Source organism: Mugil cephalus, chromosome 4, assembly GCF_022458985.1.
Source record: "Mugil cephalus isolate CIBA_MC_2020 chromosome 4, CIBA_Mcephalus_1.1, whole genome shotgun sequence".
NCBI lineage: Eukaryota > Metazoa > Chordata > Actinopteri > Mugiliformes > Mugilidae > Mugil > Mugil cephalus.
In genome coordinates this window covers 9,566,943-9,581,801 of record NC_061773.1, presented here as the reverse complement: position 1 = coordinate 9,581,801, position 14,859 = coordinate 9,566,943, and the positions used below count along the sequence as shown (strand labels likewise).

The 14,859-nt window shown below is 41.9% G+C and overlaps 1 protein-coding gene across 2 annotated transcripts; it reads left to right on the top strand.

Annotated features, from left to right (window-relative positions):
* The first annotated feature begins 4,582 nt into the window (after positions 1–4,582).
* fam210b (family with sequence similarity 210 member B) lies at positions 4,583–14,039 on the top strand. 2 transcript variants are annotated; one of them, XM_047583665.1, is made up of 3 exons: positions 4,583–5,320; positions 11,152–11,339; positions 13,102–14,039. In XM_047583665.1, the coding sequence occupies exons 1-3, from the start codon at positions 4,787–4,789 to the stop codon at positions 13,316–13,318; spliced, it is 939 nt and encodes a 312-aa protein (XP_047439621.1). In that variant the 5' UTR covers positions 4,583–4,786; the 3' UTR covers positions 13,319–14,039. The 2 variants fall into 2 exon arrangements, with proteins under 2 accessions (XP_047439621.1, XP_047439620.1); XM_047583664.1 differs by having other exon boundaries at positions 4,586–5,320; positions 11,143–11,339.
* Positions 14,040–14,859: the final 820 nt, after the last annotated feature.

The following is a 14,859-nucleotide window of genomic DNA, read 5'->3' as shown; positions in this document are numbered from 1 at the left end:
TCATCTTCACAGCTTTGTCCAAATAAAATCCAAATCCCAAAGATATTAGATTTATTATCTCCTATAACAGGGGGTCTTCAACGTTTCTCAGGCCAAGGTCCCACAAACTGATGGAGAGATTAAGTAGGACCCCCTACCTACTATATGTGTTCTACATTAAACTTCATAAATGTACAGGTTTATCATCATTTTGCATTTAATATTAAGCTATTTAAATAATATAGAGGTTCATATATATATTTTTTTTATTTCAAACATGCAACAGTAGGGTGGTCGTGCAACTGCCCTAAACATAAACATACATATGAGTGTATATATATATATATATATATATACATATACATATGTGAAATTAAAAGATGAAGAAAATAAAACAAAACTGTCCATTTTGGCCTCAGTAGTTCTGGGTTTCCCCTGGGGACTGAATAGGCTCCGGGCTAATTGCGGGGAACCTGACAGAGTAAACGTATAATACATGTAATTGACAGGTCCTGTATCGTGGAATGAAGTGCTGACTTAAAGGGAGTGTCTTCTGCCTCCATTTATCTCATTACTGAAATATGTTGGATTCATGTCAATGTGTATTTAAGGAAATTTAAATTTGTGTGGAAAAATGACAAAAGAAAATATATTAAAAAATGTCCAATCAAACCAAAATATTTTGATTTGATTGTGATGTTTGTGCTCTAGAAGAAAGTAAAATATTGTACTGTATTGTATTGCTAAAAATGTCTAATCTGAGTAGTAGTGTAGCCTTGGATTCTTGGACTTCCAACATGGACCAGAACACGGTCAACTCAGGTATAATTAAACCAGCTCCAATCAACGACCAATAAATCACAAACTTCTGAAATGGTCTTTTTTTTTCACCATAGGTCAGCACCTACAGTAATAAAGTCATTTTTATTTACAGGCACTTAACACATTTAAGGAGTGAGAGACTGACCAGATGCCTTCAGCTGTGACACACACCAACATCCTGTCATGAAGCCTGTTTGACTGGTTTCCAGAGAGTCAGCAGAGCAGCAACACATTCTCCCCTCAGTGACAAATATCCACCAACACCATGACATAATTGCATAGCAATACATTTAGTAATACAAAGTTAATATATCCACACCCACATGCAACACCACCCACTGGAGGGTGAGTAATGAGTGGTGAGTTGTCATCACATCACTTAGCGCATGAAGCAACACAGTGAGATGGGTCTGTGATTGTGAAACCTGCCCTGACTGCATGCTGACAACATCATGATGTTCAAAGAGCTTTAATGCAGAAGTTGGGGAATCATAGCGGGCATGGGCAAGAACAGGAACAGGTAACAGGAACTTGGTTGATTTATCACTTGATGACACAAGGAACGACTGGGTCATTGTTTTTTTTGTTTGTTTTTTTAAACACATCAATGGTTACAAAATGCTTCACCAGCAACTTGTGTTTCTCGCATCAGTGGTCTCTTCAGTGTAGTAGTGGAGTAAGTTGAGTATCTGAGTTTAGCACAGTTGAATCAAATTGAGAGCTGAAAGAACAACTCATTCTGCCAACAAGAAACCACCAAGTGAAGTGAAAGTTCAACAGTTTTAATGGTTTTAGAGCCCTAGATCAGGTCACACCTGCGACTGATGAATCTAAATAACTGTAAACTGAGCTGGATTGTGTTTTAGTAACTGCTGGCTACAAAGACACAAACTGTTTTAACATATTCTCTGCCTTTACGTATATTTATATTATTATTATTTCCATTTATTTCTCCAAAACCTGAAACATTTGTGTTTTACAGTAAACAGTGTTCATAACCTTAATAGCCCCCTGTAAGTATCTTGTAATGGTAGCTTAACGTCATCTACTCATTTAGTCAAATTCTATTTGCATGAAGCTCATTTAATTTGATTTAACTTTAATGTCATGTCATTAGTCAAATGTCATCATTAAAGTAGTAAAGTATAGTCTAACATAAAAGCTTTATAAGTTAAAAAGCAACTAAGTAACATTTATCATGTCCCAGATATTCTGTTCACTTTTTATAAATTTGTACGGTGCAGCCATTTTTAATTTAGTCAAGTATAAAATTGTCCATTAAATATTTAGTAAACTTTTAAAGGTTGGTCTTACACACACGTGCCAACGTGAGATGTATAACGCTGACATCTCAAAAACTTAATTCAGGCAAACTAAAACATGAATGAATTTCTGACTAATGTCCTATTTCAGTCTGTATGTGTATGTGGGACTGTACTTTCTACTGTACATGTCTCCTCCTGCCCAGGTAAACTTCTCTCTCTCTATTTGACTGTGCCAGTTTATATAACCACACATGTGTCACTGTCATTTTTTAACATTTACATTCGGTGCTGTGCCACAAAACTAAATTTATCACCACCCGCCGACGTGAAGAGCAGTTTAAAATTAGCCGCTGTTTTAAATCAGCCCACATGTTGATTCATGGCTTTGCTGAGAAAAGGTCACAGGCAGCACAGAGTGACTGCACCATTCTCACGCGGCTTCCTGCCAACATCCCACCCTCTTCATCTCATGCACGTCTCTCTACCTTTCACACAGTGAGCGTGTGTGCATACTTTACCTATAACAAAAAAAAAAAAAAGAAAGAAAAAAAAGGCGCAAACGTCACAGGAAAGTATTAACCTCAACTGAAAGCCGACTGTTTGTCACACTAAGCTCTAAACACACGGGCATGCACCAGCATTCAATGATAACAATGGAATAATTGAGGAAGCGTGCTCGGTTTTTTAAAGTGAGGCTGGATTCCTGAACTCGTGTCTTCCCCCACCACTTCCTTTTTGGGTTTTGTTGACATTTCTATCTGTTTTTGCATAGGCGTGCAAATTTACATGAGGAACATAAAGGTAGAGAAGGGGAAAACAGCACAGAAAAATGCCTGTGGCTTTGCGCAAAATCTGACACTTCTACGAACCAGCATGTGACAGTTAACCGCCTTCTCTTCGAGCTGTTGGTCTGTGGCCTTATCTTGCTGTAACATCCCACAACTCAAATAACTGCCAGCAGCAGGACACTGTCTGTTTTCTATTAGAAAGGGGAATTATGATACACACTGTGAGGGCATGACACTTTAACAGTGCGGTGCATTACAGCTAGTCTGCCATAATGTGACCCGTGTGAAAAATGACACTTTTATGGTGCCTATAAAGATGTAGAGGCGTAATGTTTTAGAACCAAGGTAACCAAAATGTTTTTCTGGAGTGAATTGTGCTGAGATGTTACTAATATTTCTGCTCACCTCGTGTTCATAAATGACACTCTTCAACAATGACCTTGATTAGGATGTGCCTATTAAAGTGCCCACTGAGTCTATTGAATAAACACTTTGACTTTTCATGCATCCATTTGCCAGATTTGCAGAGATATTTTCTACAGCTTTTTGTCCATTATTAAGAAGAGAATGCATTTTTTTTTAGTTTTGTTTTACTGTTGTCTGCGTGTGCCTTCGGCTCTCCTTGTCCTCATAATATGTTATATAGGGTGTTCAATTATGTTTTGCGCATTATAAGTTTAACCTCCTTCCTCTTAAGTTTTAAGACACAAAACGGCACGTTGTTGTTTCTGGTTAACAAAGTTAAAAACGTTAATGAATAAAAAAATATTTGAAGGTTTGCAGCAGAAAAAAATCCACAAGGAGTACATACAGTTGTCAGTTCTTCTTCTCTTACATATTTTGCTCTATTTGTGAGGCACTTTTTTTATCTTTTAATCAGACTCACGTTTTAAAAAGTCAACATTTTGGAGACCTGCAGAAATGAACACAATGATCTCCAAGATCTTGATTGTTGTCTTTGGCGGCCCCTGTGGCTAAGAGGAGTAACTGCAGGTATGTACATATGTAAATGACCTCAGTGTGACAATGACTTATTATTATTATTATTATTATTATTATTATTATTATTATTTAAATAATCAAGATTCTGAATCGAACTCTGATTCCAAATGAACTATCTACATGGGCAAAATACCATATGCATTTACATGTCCCAAAACATACATTTCTTTGCTTACGTGAAAAGTGGTTTGTGTCCACTTTCGAGCATAACATCTGCCAGAAACATAACTGAAGAAAGGGCTATTTTCTCCAACTTGGACGGGCCAAAGTTTTCCTTTGTTTGGCCAGAAAGTCATCACGTCTTTGTTTACCACACGTGGGAGAGAGAGTACGTATTCATGAGAGAAACAAGTGAATAAAGTCTTTACATGCTTATTGGAGGCGAATCGTTTTCTACTGCATAGATTAATAAAACACCACCCTCTCAGATTCCCTCAGATCAGATCAGATCTGTTCCGACTGAGGCATTTGTATTCAGTTTGTCCTTTTTATTCGGGTTAGTGGCAGAATCCTAGTGTCAACAAACGCAGCAAGTCTTGGTTTGACTCCGGAAATACTGATGTTGCACAAGAGTTGTTGACCGAAATTAAATTTTTTCTCGGCTGCCGGACTGTCAACACACGCTCTGAACTCAGTTACATCCCAAAGGAAGCTGGGTGATATAAGCGAATTACATGAATCAGCACGGTTATACCTTTAAATACCCCCTCCCTTCACTTCAGCCTTTTACTATCTGCGGTTGCGCGTCAGCTCTCATTGGCTGCCAGCGATAATCGGTCAGCCAGAGCAGCGGAGGGCACAGGGCAGCATGTTTACACCTACTTAGTCTCACAATTGCTTGTCCTGGACGATTTACTCGCTTCATTTAATTACTGTTATTTTATTTTTTATTTTTTTCGGAGAGCTCTTGTAAAGGGGCCGTCGGCGGCTATGTTGCTGGTGTGTCGCGCCGGGAGGTTGTCAGCAGCGGCTTTGGATCCGGCGCTCAAGTCACCAGGATGGTTTGTGGTGCAGGTCAAAGCAAACAGACTGACAGCAAACACGGGCCCGGGCACGTTTCAGACGCACCGGCTCTTCTGCGCGTCCGTCGGCGGAGTCGATCCGAGCCGTGCGTACCTGGGGAAGCAGCGGCGGGACGCGGCGCTTAAGTGGGACACGTCGTCTGGTTTTGTAACAGCGGACCGGGGACACTTGGACCGGGTGGCCGCTGTCGCTGTGAATCTGCCCCAAAGCGTGCAGAGGGAAGGGGGTGAATTTGATATTATCGGGCTCCTTTGTGCAAACGGGCGCCACAGTAGCAGCAGGGGACAGCCGGCGGTTAATGTTTTGTTTACTGGTAACTCTTGGTCGGTTTCCAGTCGACGCTCCTGCACCAGGACCATGCAGACCAGATCATCATCATCCACAAGTGCAGCCGCGAAGAAAGGCGACGCGGGCGAGGAGCAGGCAGGCGGCATCAAAGAGGTAAATTCAACTGCTCCAGGTGTTCGCATGGCCCCCAGTGGCCCCCTCCACAAGGGGACACAGGTCCGAGCCCGAGGCCCCGCAGAGGCCGTGCTCAGCCGGGGGTGGTCCGGGTCTCTGTATCCGGATTCAAAACATTATGAAATATGCAAAGGCAGCCATCCTCATGGTAGCCAGCTGTCTCGTTATATAACACGGCACAACATGACGCACACATTTGCAGACAGACTGCCTTAGAGGCGAATCTGCAGCATTCATATTTAATGTTTACAACTCCTCGAGTCTAAACGTGCAGAAGCTACGGCTGAGTGATAATTGAGGTATGTGTGGGACAACGAAAGCTGCTGTGAAAGTCGCAGCAAGAGTGACTCATCTAAATTCTTTTGGCTTTCTAGCGTGTGTTCTCAGTGGTGAGCCGACACCAGCTGATAGAAGGAACAAGCACTACTTGTAAAACGGTGTAAACGTGACATGTTAAGTGCTATAAAATGAATGAAGTTTGCACTAGATTATATAATTATGAAGCCAGGGCACGCTGCTGATCTCTGGAGGAAGCTCAACAAAAAAGACAGGGCTTTATAGCATATGTAATGTCTACCATGCACAAATGTTAGGGCACATTAGTTGCCAGTAAGAGCTGAAAAAATGAGTCAATAAACTGGTTAGATGAAGAATAATCAACAATCTTGTTGATTATTCTTCTTTGTTTTTTAAATTAAGTATGTCAAACACCTGCTTGTTTGAAATATCTTTGAACCAATGAAGAGAAAAGTAAGATCAGCTGAAGAAATCACCTTGGATTGTTATTTATCAGATGATTTCATAAACTAAACTGAAAATAATGGAGATGGGGGGAGAAACTGAAGCCAAACTGAAGCGCAAAGTATGTCTCTCCCTTCTACATTAGGGTTCAGTTCATCATGGTTAATCATTCATTCACCGGACGTTTTACTTTCCACTGTCTCCTCGGTGCCTCCTCTTGTGGTTTCAGGCTCTAGGTTCTAGAAATTGCTTTCCGGCAGTTTAGATAGTAATTGACACGATAAGAACAAAATGTCAGCACTGGATCTGTTTCATACCAGTGTGTAATATGTGTTATACTTCAGTCAGTGACGTGCTGCTAACGTGACTTCAAAACATCAACATATAGACTCATATTAGGCTAATCTAAAGATGTAAAGCTCAAATGAGACAAATGACAAAAGTTTGTTTGAGATATGGTGCTAAAAAATTACAGTGAGATAAGGTCTTGACGATGAGAATATAAATTTTGTTATAGTTGTAAGTCTATAGGAACTACTACTACTACTACTTGCTCTTTGGAAGTAAGAAGCTCATGCAGGTAAATTGACACTTTTCTGTTTCTGTAATTCAGGCAAGTTGCATTCACACGGAGGGAAAGGGAATACAATACAATTTATTTCTAATAATTTTTTGTATACGTTACCCACAGTGCACCTTGGCCAGCAGTTATAGCCTCAGGTTGTTTGTCTCCAGAAGTGTCACGTCTACAGAGCTCTTTCATTCCTTTGTAACTCTTAAAACAGACCCCTCCTCGTGTGGGGATTCATAGGTCTTCCTGCAGCTCCCTCTGGAGCCACAAAGTATTTTTAAGTGTTTTCGCATGTGCAGATCCACCCCCCAGGGTAACTTATGTAAAAAGTGATTGTAGGAAATGTTTCGCTCAGTTTGACTTTGTTACGAGAGCAGATGTTTAACAGTAACTTTCTCGCTTCTGGCCGAGCCTCTGACATGAAGGATTCACCACTTTACCATTTCCCTCCCGCTCTGTGAGTGTGTCTTTGTCCGTGTTTGCGTGCCACTGTGACTTGGCATGTGTTTTCATGACTCTGAAAAGCTGTTATCAGACACAGCAGTCACACTGTTCCCCTCCTATACACCCTCCCTGGCACAACTCCCTTTAGCTGCTCGCTCACATGACCCTCCCACAGTGTTGCCTGCCTTTACTTTTAGCTTGGCCTTTCTCGCCCTCGGAAAAGCAAAGGCCTGCTCCCTCTCCCACTCGAGACTCTTCCATTGTCCATTGTTGGCAACCCTGTGAATATGCTGCAAAGACTATGGCTTCATTGAGGGGGCTTGGGCTAAAATTTAGCAAGACAACTTGTAGCTGAGAGAAAAGACCAGCTTTTTTTTTTTCTTTTTTTCTTTTTTTCTCCTCATTTTCCTTTTTCCTTCGTCGTTTCTGCCTCACTGATTAACGGTCTGTCTCAGGCCCACAAAGGAGCAAGCAGAACGACAGTGCAACAAAAAGGCCTTAGAAGGACATGAATGAAAGATGCTGTTCGGGAAAGTAAATGTGCCACATGGACATTAATGTCACATTCTTTTAAAAGACTGAAACATGAACGCAGCGTACAGTGTCTCGGCTTATGGGTTTGAACTCGTATAACGTCCGTGTCTCTTCAGAATAAACTCTGCTGGTGATCCCCTAAATTAACATTCCTGTCAGACTCAGCTGACCGTTCTGTGTGATGCCAATTAGTACTCTGGTTGATCTGGCTTATCATCATCAGCATGTGACACCGTGAGCATGTTTGCATTGAGCTCAAAGGATTACAGCGTCTCACAGAGATATTATCTTTCTGTAGACTCAGAAACCTGTCATTTACTGAACTGGATTCTCTTAATCTTCTATTTTTTTTTGCTTTAGGATAGTTTGCCCATATCCACATTTGCATTCAGCCTACATTTTTGTCATCATCACTATTCAGGTTAGACTTGAAGAGCTACAGAAGTATCATATTTCCTTATAACGAGGCCACAGCAGGCAGTGTTCTTTGTACTTAGCCAGTCGTCTTGGCTCTGTGGGCACCATGTCGATATTTTGCCTAAAAATAAGTTCATCATGCAGGCCAAAGGTATTTCCTGTTTTCTTTCCTGGCAGAGGGGATATTTTGAAAACTCGCCTTCAAAGGGAACCGCTGGACACAAATTCCTCCTGCCAGCTAGTTTTAAACTTCTCCGTGGTTCATGGTCTCAGTTTAAGTTGAGCCTTAAGGGGGAACGATTAAAGAAATTTGGCTCTAATTGCATTACCACAGCAAGTCATGTTAAAGTGCTGAAAGCGCTAATATAGCGCAAATATTTGAGGGCACCAGTAGCTATTTTAACCCCGAATCACACAGGGAGGCTGTTGGACCTGGTGCTGCAGCTGGACTCTTATGAGATTTGTAGGATCACGAGACTCGACACGGATCCGTCAAACTGTGTGGCTGATCCACAGAGGTGTCGGCAAATCAGTCAGTGCGTTTACATGCACGTGAAAAAAACTAATTATTGCCTTAATCGGACTATAACTGGAGAACTTAACTGCATGTAAACACGTTACTCCGGTTAAAATCGGAGTTCTCATTGTCCGATTGAGACACCCAGATAATGCGATTGGAATTGGAGTTTTTTTAATCAGATAATGCGTGTGCGTATGCTCCACCAGCACGGATCTTATCTGCACCAGAAGTAGCGCGAACATTACGTACGACATTAGAATATGTACTATTATCCATCCGGTTGTTGTTTGAAATGCCGATCTGCCGCATGAACGACTCTTGTTTATTATATCACGTAATAGGTCAACTGGAAACCGTACCGTATTAACATGGTATTATCCCACTGAAAAGACACGTATCGCCACCTAGTGTGGAAGAGGAGGACAGTTATTCGATTTTCTTGCACTGCATGTAAACTGGGACAAGGACTGTAGTCAGAAAGTCGAATTTTGAGCATAGCTCGATTAAGCTCTGCATGTAAACGCACTGAGCGTCCTGTGAGGAAGTACAGGCAGTTATGGGTGTGTTTTAGGTGGGATGGTGGTCACTAAGGCATAGATTTTACTTACAAACCTGGCAAGAATCAAATCATCCACCAACTTTAGAACACTACACAGGTAGCAACACAGATAACTTGCAAGCTTTCGAAGCTCTTCACACTTCAGCTGGTTGTCTTTCTTCTTAAACACATTTGTAACACATCATATGGAGATCATTAATATTAGCCAGTAGAATATGGTAATAGATTAGACATAACATAATGACCATTGACAGTAAAATAAATATCATTGACCATCTAGTGACCAAAACAGTGTTCTGCTGGGAAATGTTTGGACCTGGCATTCATGTGGATGCTACTTGATGGCAGCAGTCATCCCCAGCAGGATGCAGCCTGACAGACACACTGGAAAAAAAACATGAAGAACAGAACAAGGTGTTTACCTGACCTCCAAATTCACTAGATCCCAAACTGATCAAGTATCTGTAGGATGATCCACAGAGGCCCCCACTAAAACATTGTGTTTGCAGACACCACAGGACACTATCAGAAGGTCCGTGTCCATTCTCTGATGAGACAACTGTTTTGGAGGCACAAGGGAGACTTGCACAATATTAGGAAGGTGGTCATAACGTTAAGCCTGAGTGATGTATCTTTAAAGTATGACTTCTAAGGTGGTTTTGCTTAAGGAAAAAATCTGCATCATCAGATGTACTGTAGATCTAGTCAACTTTATGTGATTCAATGTGGATTTACGTTAAATTCTCAAAACTCCATTGTAGTGAACTTTCATGATCCTCAGACCTTTCTCATCCTCATTATGAGCTGCCTGCAGTTTGCGGTGAACTTATTCCTCAATAGTCCCCAAAGGAGTCCTAGCGAGTGACCGTGATAAAAGCGAAGCTCCTCTTCAGTATGTGGCGCCGTCGCGGTCAGCCAGGTAAACATCGACTACAGTTCAAACGGTGCCGGCAGCAAGGTAAAAAGGTAGACTCAGAGTGAATTTGCAGATTAATATTTACACTGTAATGCCGGTTACCCAATGCGATCACGTGCAGCCACATCAAAGGGATAACTTCTATAATACTAGTTGTACAGGTTTGGCTGCTTTACGCTCGGCTTTGCTTGAAAAATGTAGTGAACACCCGAGGCTTTTGTCAGACGCGCTGTCACAATACAGACTTTCTCAGGCTCAGCCTGCTGTCTGTTGTGGCGTTATTGTCACTGCTGTGTACTGAGAGTGTGGGTCCCTAATCAACCTCACATGCACTGAAGTGACCTGTCTGCTCCGCGCTACGTGTCAGACGACTGGATTGTGTCTGGAGTGGCGTTTGTGTGCAGCTCGCAGACCCAGAGCAATGTGTGCGTCTGTGGCGCTCATGAGAGGCTCTTTGTGTGTACGTGTAAAGGGCAAAGTGACTGCCTTCTTTTATTAGTGAGCGATAATGTGAATTACCAAAACCACACAGCAGCAGCCTATGTTTAATCAGCTGACTCGGCTGCTCTATGAACAGGGGAGGCTAATAAAAGCCCAGGCTTTGTCTGGCCCACTTGGGTGACGCACAGTCACAGGACACAGTTGGGTCTGCATTGTGATGCTACATGCATTTATATATCAGACCTAAAAGTGGGGGGACAGAAAGCAGAATTCGAATCGTGTGTCTCAACTATCCAACTTTGTTTGCACATCAGGGAATCTGGAAATGTTTAGCTTGCAAAGTAGTTCAGTGCGGCCGTGCTGCCCCACAAAGACAAACAGAGAAGCAGCCTTGACATAATTTAGGACAATGACGGTTAGATTAGATTAAACGTAGTAAACGTAGTAGGGGTACAAGCTACAACCATTACAGACACTATTTCTAATAAATCATCAATGTCTCAGTCCCTAGTGTCGTTCTGCTCTCTCCTACATTATAATTACCCTATCAAGGGTCCATGGATTTAATCTGTTTATATGTCATTATTCTGACACTGTTTCTTGTAGCTTCCAGTTGAAGTCACCCTGCTCATCCTCTCCCTCTTTTGTTTTTGTTCAGGACGTGCAGAGTTTAAAAGAAGACCCCTCATCCTCATCACCCGAGAAGGTCGTGGGGGACACAGAACCAGAGGGAGGAAAACCCAACAAGACCCAACAGCTAAAGAAAGTCTTCAAGGAATATGGAGCAGTGGGAGTTTGCTTCCACATTGGGATTTCTCTCATGTCTCTGGGGATGTTCTACCTCCTTATATCCAGGTAAAAAACAAAACACAACAAAATATCCAGTCATTGCCTTTTTTTCTACAAGTGGGTGATTTGGGGGCCACTGTAGTTCCAGGTGGCTAGGGCCTCAATTATAATCCTTTGCGGATTTGTTGTTATTAAACTATGTTCTAGTTCGTTTAGAGGATGTATGTGCAGTCGATGGACCTGGAGCACAGTGGAGATGATGCACAACCTCAGACGATGAAATTTACACCACTTGAACCCTGATGAACTTGTACTCTCAAAGATGCAAAAGGCTTAGCAGTATCTTATCTGAGTGTTTGTATTTGCTTTTTTATTGCTTCTTGATTAGAGATTGAAGCCAGATGAAGGCTACATTAAATTAAATTAATTAAAATATCTACCCTAATATCTCTGAACAGGGTTAGAAAATGTGTGAGGTCGACCCTTGATCTGGTTTTATTTGGTTTTCTTCTGTGATGTTGATGATCCAGACTGTCAGTAAACATTATTTTCTTAACATTTTGATTATGTTATGACAGGAAATGTTGCCCATTTTAATTTCCAAAGTCACAGAATATATCACAGGCTGGAAAGTTAAGTGTCATGTGATTTAAGATAATCTAGGGAAGAGCGTCCTCTACTGTAGATGGACACCAACAGGGACCTGTTCTGTGAATGGTGTACTGTCTCTACCGTCTTAATGTTTTCAGCCACTCAACTGGAGCCACAGTTTCTGAAATATGGCTAATGGCTATGTGCAGATTTTGACACTATAGTCCATGCATTTTATTCCTGTCTGTTTCTGCTAATAGACCATGAAACAACACAACACACTCTTCTTACTTTTGGCTCAAGTGTCATTCCAAACGGTCTCAGGCCCTGGTGGGTCTGGCTTCACGCCAGCGTCTTTTCAGCCCAAAGGGACTTGGCAGACATTAACTGACAGCTTGATGATATCTTTCTATAGCTGATAATGATCCTTGAGCTGGAAAAAAAAACAGTCTCTGTAGCCATCAACAATCAAGAAGGATCACGGAGCAGCCAGAGAGAGCCAGGCTTGTGTGGCCCCGCTAATACAGCTAATACAGCTAATACAGCTCTCTGTGCTGGGTAAACAGTTGTCAGGGTGCAGATGGATCTTTATATTTAGCCGACTTAAGTTTGCTGAGTGCAACAGGGCTGTTAATGCGTGAGGGGGGCCTGTATTTACTGAGGCAGCTCGAGGCCTCGTGTTGGCACATTTTTCACATATTTATTCCTCCAAGTGGCTCAGATGAAACCGCTGCGGCTTCTCAGCACTGAAGACTGTCTCACAAAGACAGGGACGCTGCTTTAATGCACTTCAACTCTAAGATATTTTTTCATGGATAACATCTTAAGTTTAAATTGGTATGTTAATACTTGTTAGACGGTCTTTGTTGGGCCTGGCTCCCTCTGGAGGAGGAAGAGGTGAATTGCGCTTCTAAGGACAGACTTAAAAAGAGCTGCAGAAGGGGAAGATGGTTAACATAAGTAAACACAAGGTTTTCACGATTGATTTTATGGGCACTGTCTAACTATCAGCTTAAACAACAATTTTTCTTTCCATTTTAACTTGTGCTCTGAAGTAATTTAAACAACAGCCCTTAGTATTATAGTCACGTAGTCCATAACAAAGTCAAACTATGGGGTTTGGGTAATTTCTTTTCCCACTGACTGATACTAATACACAAAATCAACACACACACTTGCCGCCCAGACATGTTTGTAAATTCTTTACTCTCCTAACCAGTCTTCTGTCTCTCCACAGTGGGATCGACATGGCGGCCGTGCTCTGCAAAGTGGGCTTCAGCGAGTCCGTCGTTCAGTCCAAAATGGCCGCGGGAACCAGCACGTTCGTCCTGGCCTACGCCATCCACAAGCTCTTCGCTCCGGTCCGCATCAGCATCACGCTGGTGTCCGTGCCTCTCATTGTCCGCTACTTCAGAAGGACTGGACTCTTTAAACCACCCACACCTGCACCCTGATGCTCGTTCACGGCTCCCCCCCTCTGCCCAATAAAGCAACAAACATCCTGAAAGTGTATACTTCAAACGCCTACGTATATAGATCTCGGCTCGTTCGCCTTTTCTTAGAAACATCTCATCTCTTTGCATTTGTGAAGTCAGGTGCTAGTGCAACATTAGTTCCTGCTGCACCAGTCAGATGTGTGTTGCTGTGGGATTAAAGTAGGACTTCAGTCTTTGGCTCAGACATAATTGTTTTAGGGCTAAGGTCTTAAAGTGTGTGCATTCCAAAAACAAATAAATAAATAAATCATTACATATTTATTTACAATCAGAACACAGATCAGGGATTATTTTGCCAGATGGCAGGTCTGCTTCTTAATGCTGTGAAGGTTGCCCTTAGGAATAAATTGGAATAAGCTGATTTTTATGTCCACTGTTCCCTGAAAGCTGACTGTGTTCTGGTGTTATATGAATCAGCAGAATACCTCAGGTTCCCCCTGTGTCTTACCTCTCTCATCTCACCTCTCTCTGTCCCTACAGTTTGTTTCCTAGTCTCTCCTGGCACCCATTATTTCCCTCTCCTCCCTTCCCTCAGTCATTTCCCAAATGACACTACATTAAAAGAAGTACATTAATCTTGTGTATTTCACTGCAAACTGTCGGTGTAGATTGTTGGTTTTTGAGTTGTTAATGATTGAATGGACCGTATTTAATTATTAAAAAGGGAAATTCTGTTTTACATCGTGTGTGTTTTTGTTGCAATGCACCTCCATCGCACAGTGTATCAGATCATAGCTGCGGACTCTATTTAGAAGATTTAAATTAATCAGATGTGAGTGTAAAAGAAGCCACTCACAGTGAATTAACGGAGTGTTTTAGTGTCTTCCAGCTCAACGTTTTAACAGTTTGAAGCTAACTATCATTTGTCAGCCATAGTAGTTTGTTTTCAGCAATTAATCTGTATAAATAAACAGAGCTAACTGGAATGCAAATGAATAACGTAAGTTATTATTAAATTAACTTTAATGGGAGTGAGCTGTGATGCTAGTCTACCATTCAATTGCTTAGGTTTAAACAAGAAAACCAGCTTGAGTTGCACGTTTTCAAAGTTCGTTCACAGCCTGTCAGGTTTCCTTCAGACACTGCGGATTTAAACTTGTCACGTTTCTTTAGAGGAGGAAATCCCTCTTCTAATGAAGGACAGAGTGATGTTTCTCCACTTATTTAGTCTCTTTTAATTGAGTTATTATGTAATAGACATCGACAGGGTCAAGTTAGAAAAGAGGCCGCACTTCTCCTTCTTAGCCACACTGAGGCGCTCCTAAACCACAAATCCAGCCCCATTTGTCCTCCGGCGATACCACTTCATCCAGTTTTCATCTCTTCAGATTAAAAGCCTTTGTGCTCTTAAGGTCTACGTCGACACCGGCATTAAACCATGAAAGGCTGCTTCACTCATGAATCCCAGCGTCTGCCAGTGTGTCAGGATGGCGTCTACAGCACAAACAAAATCTTTTATTCAGCCCCTCTCCAATAAATACTTCCAACGGATGGAGCTG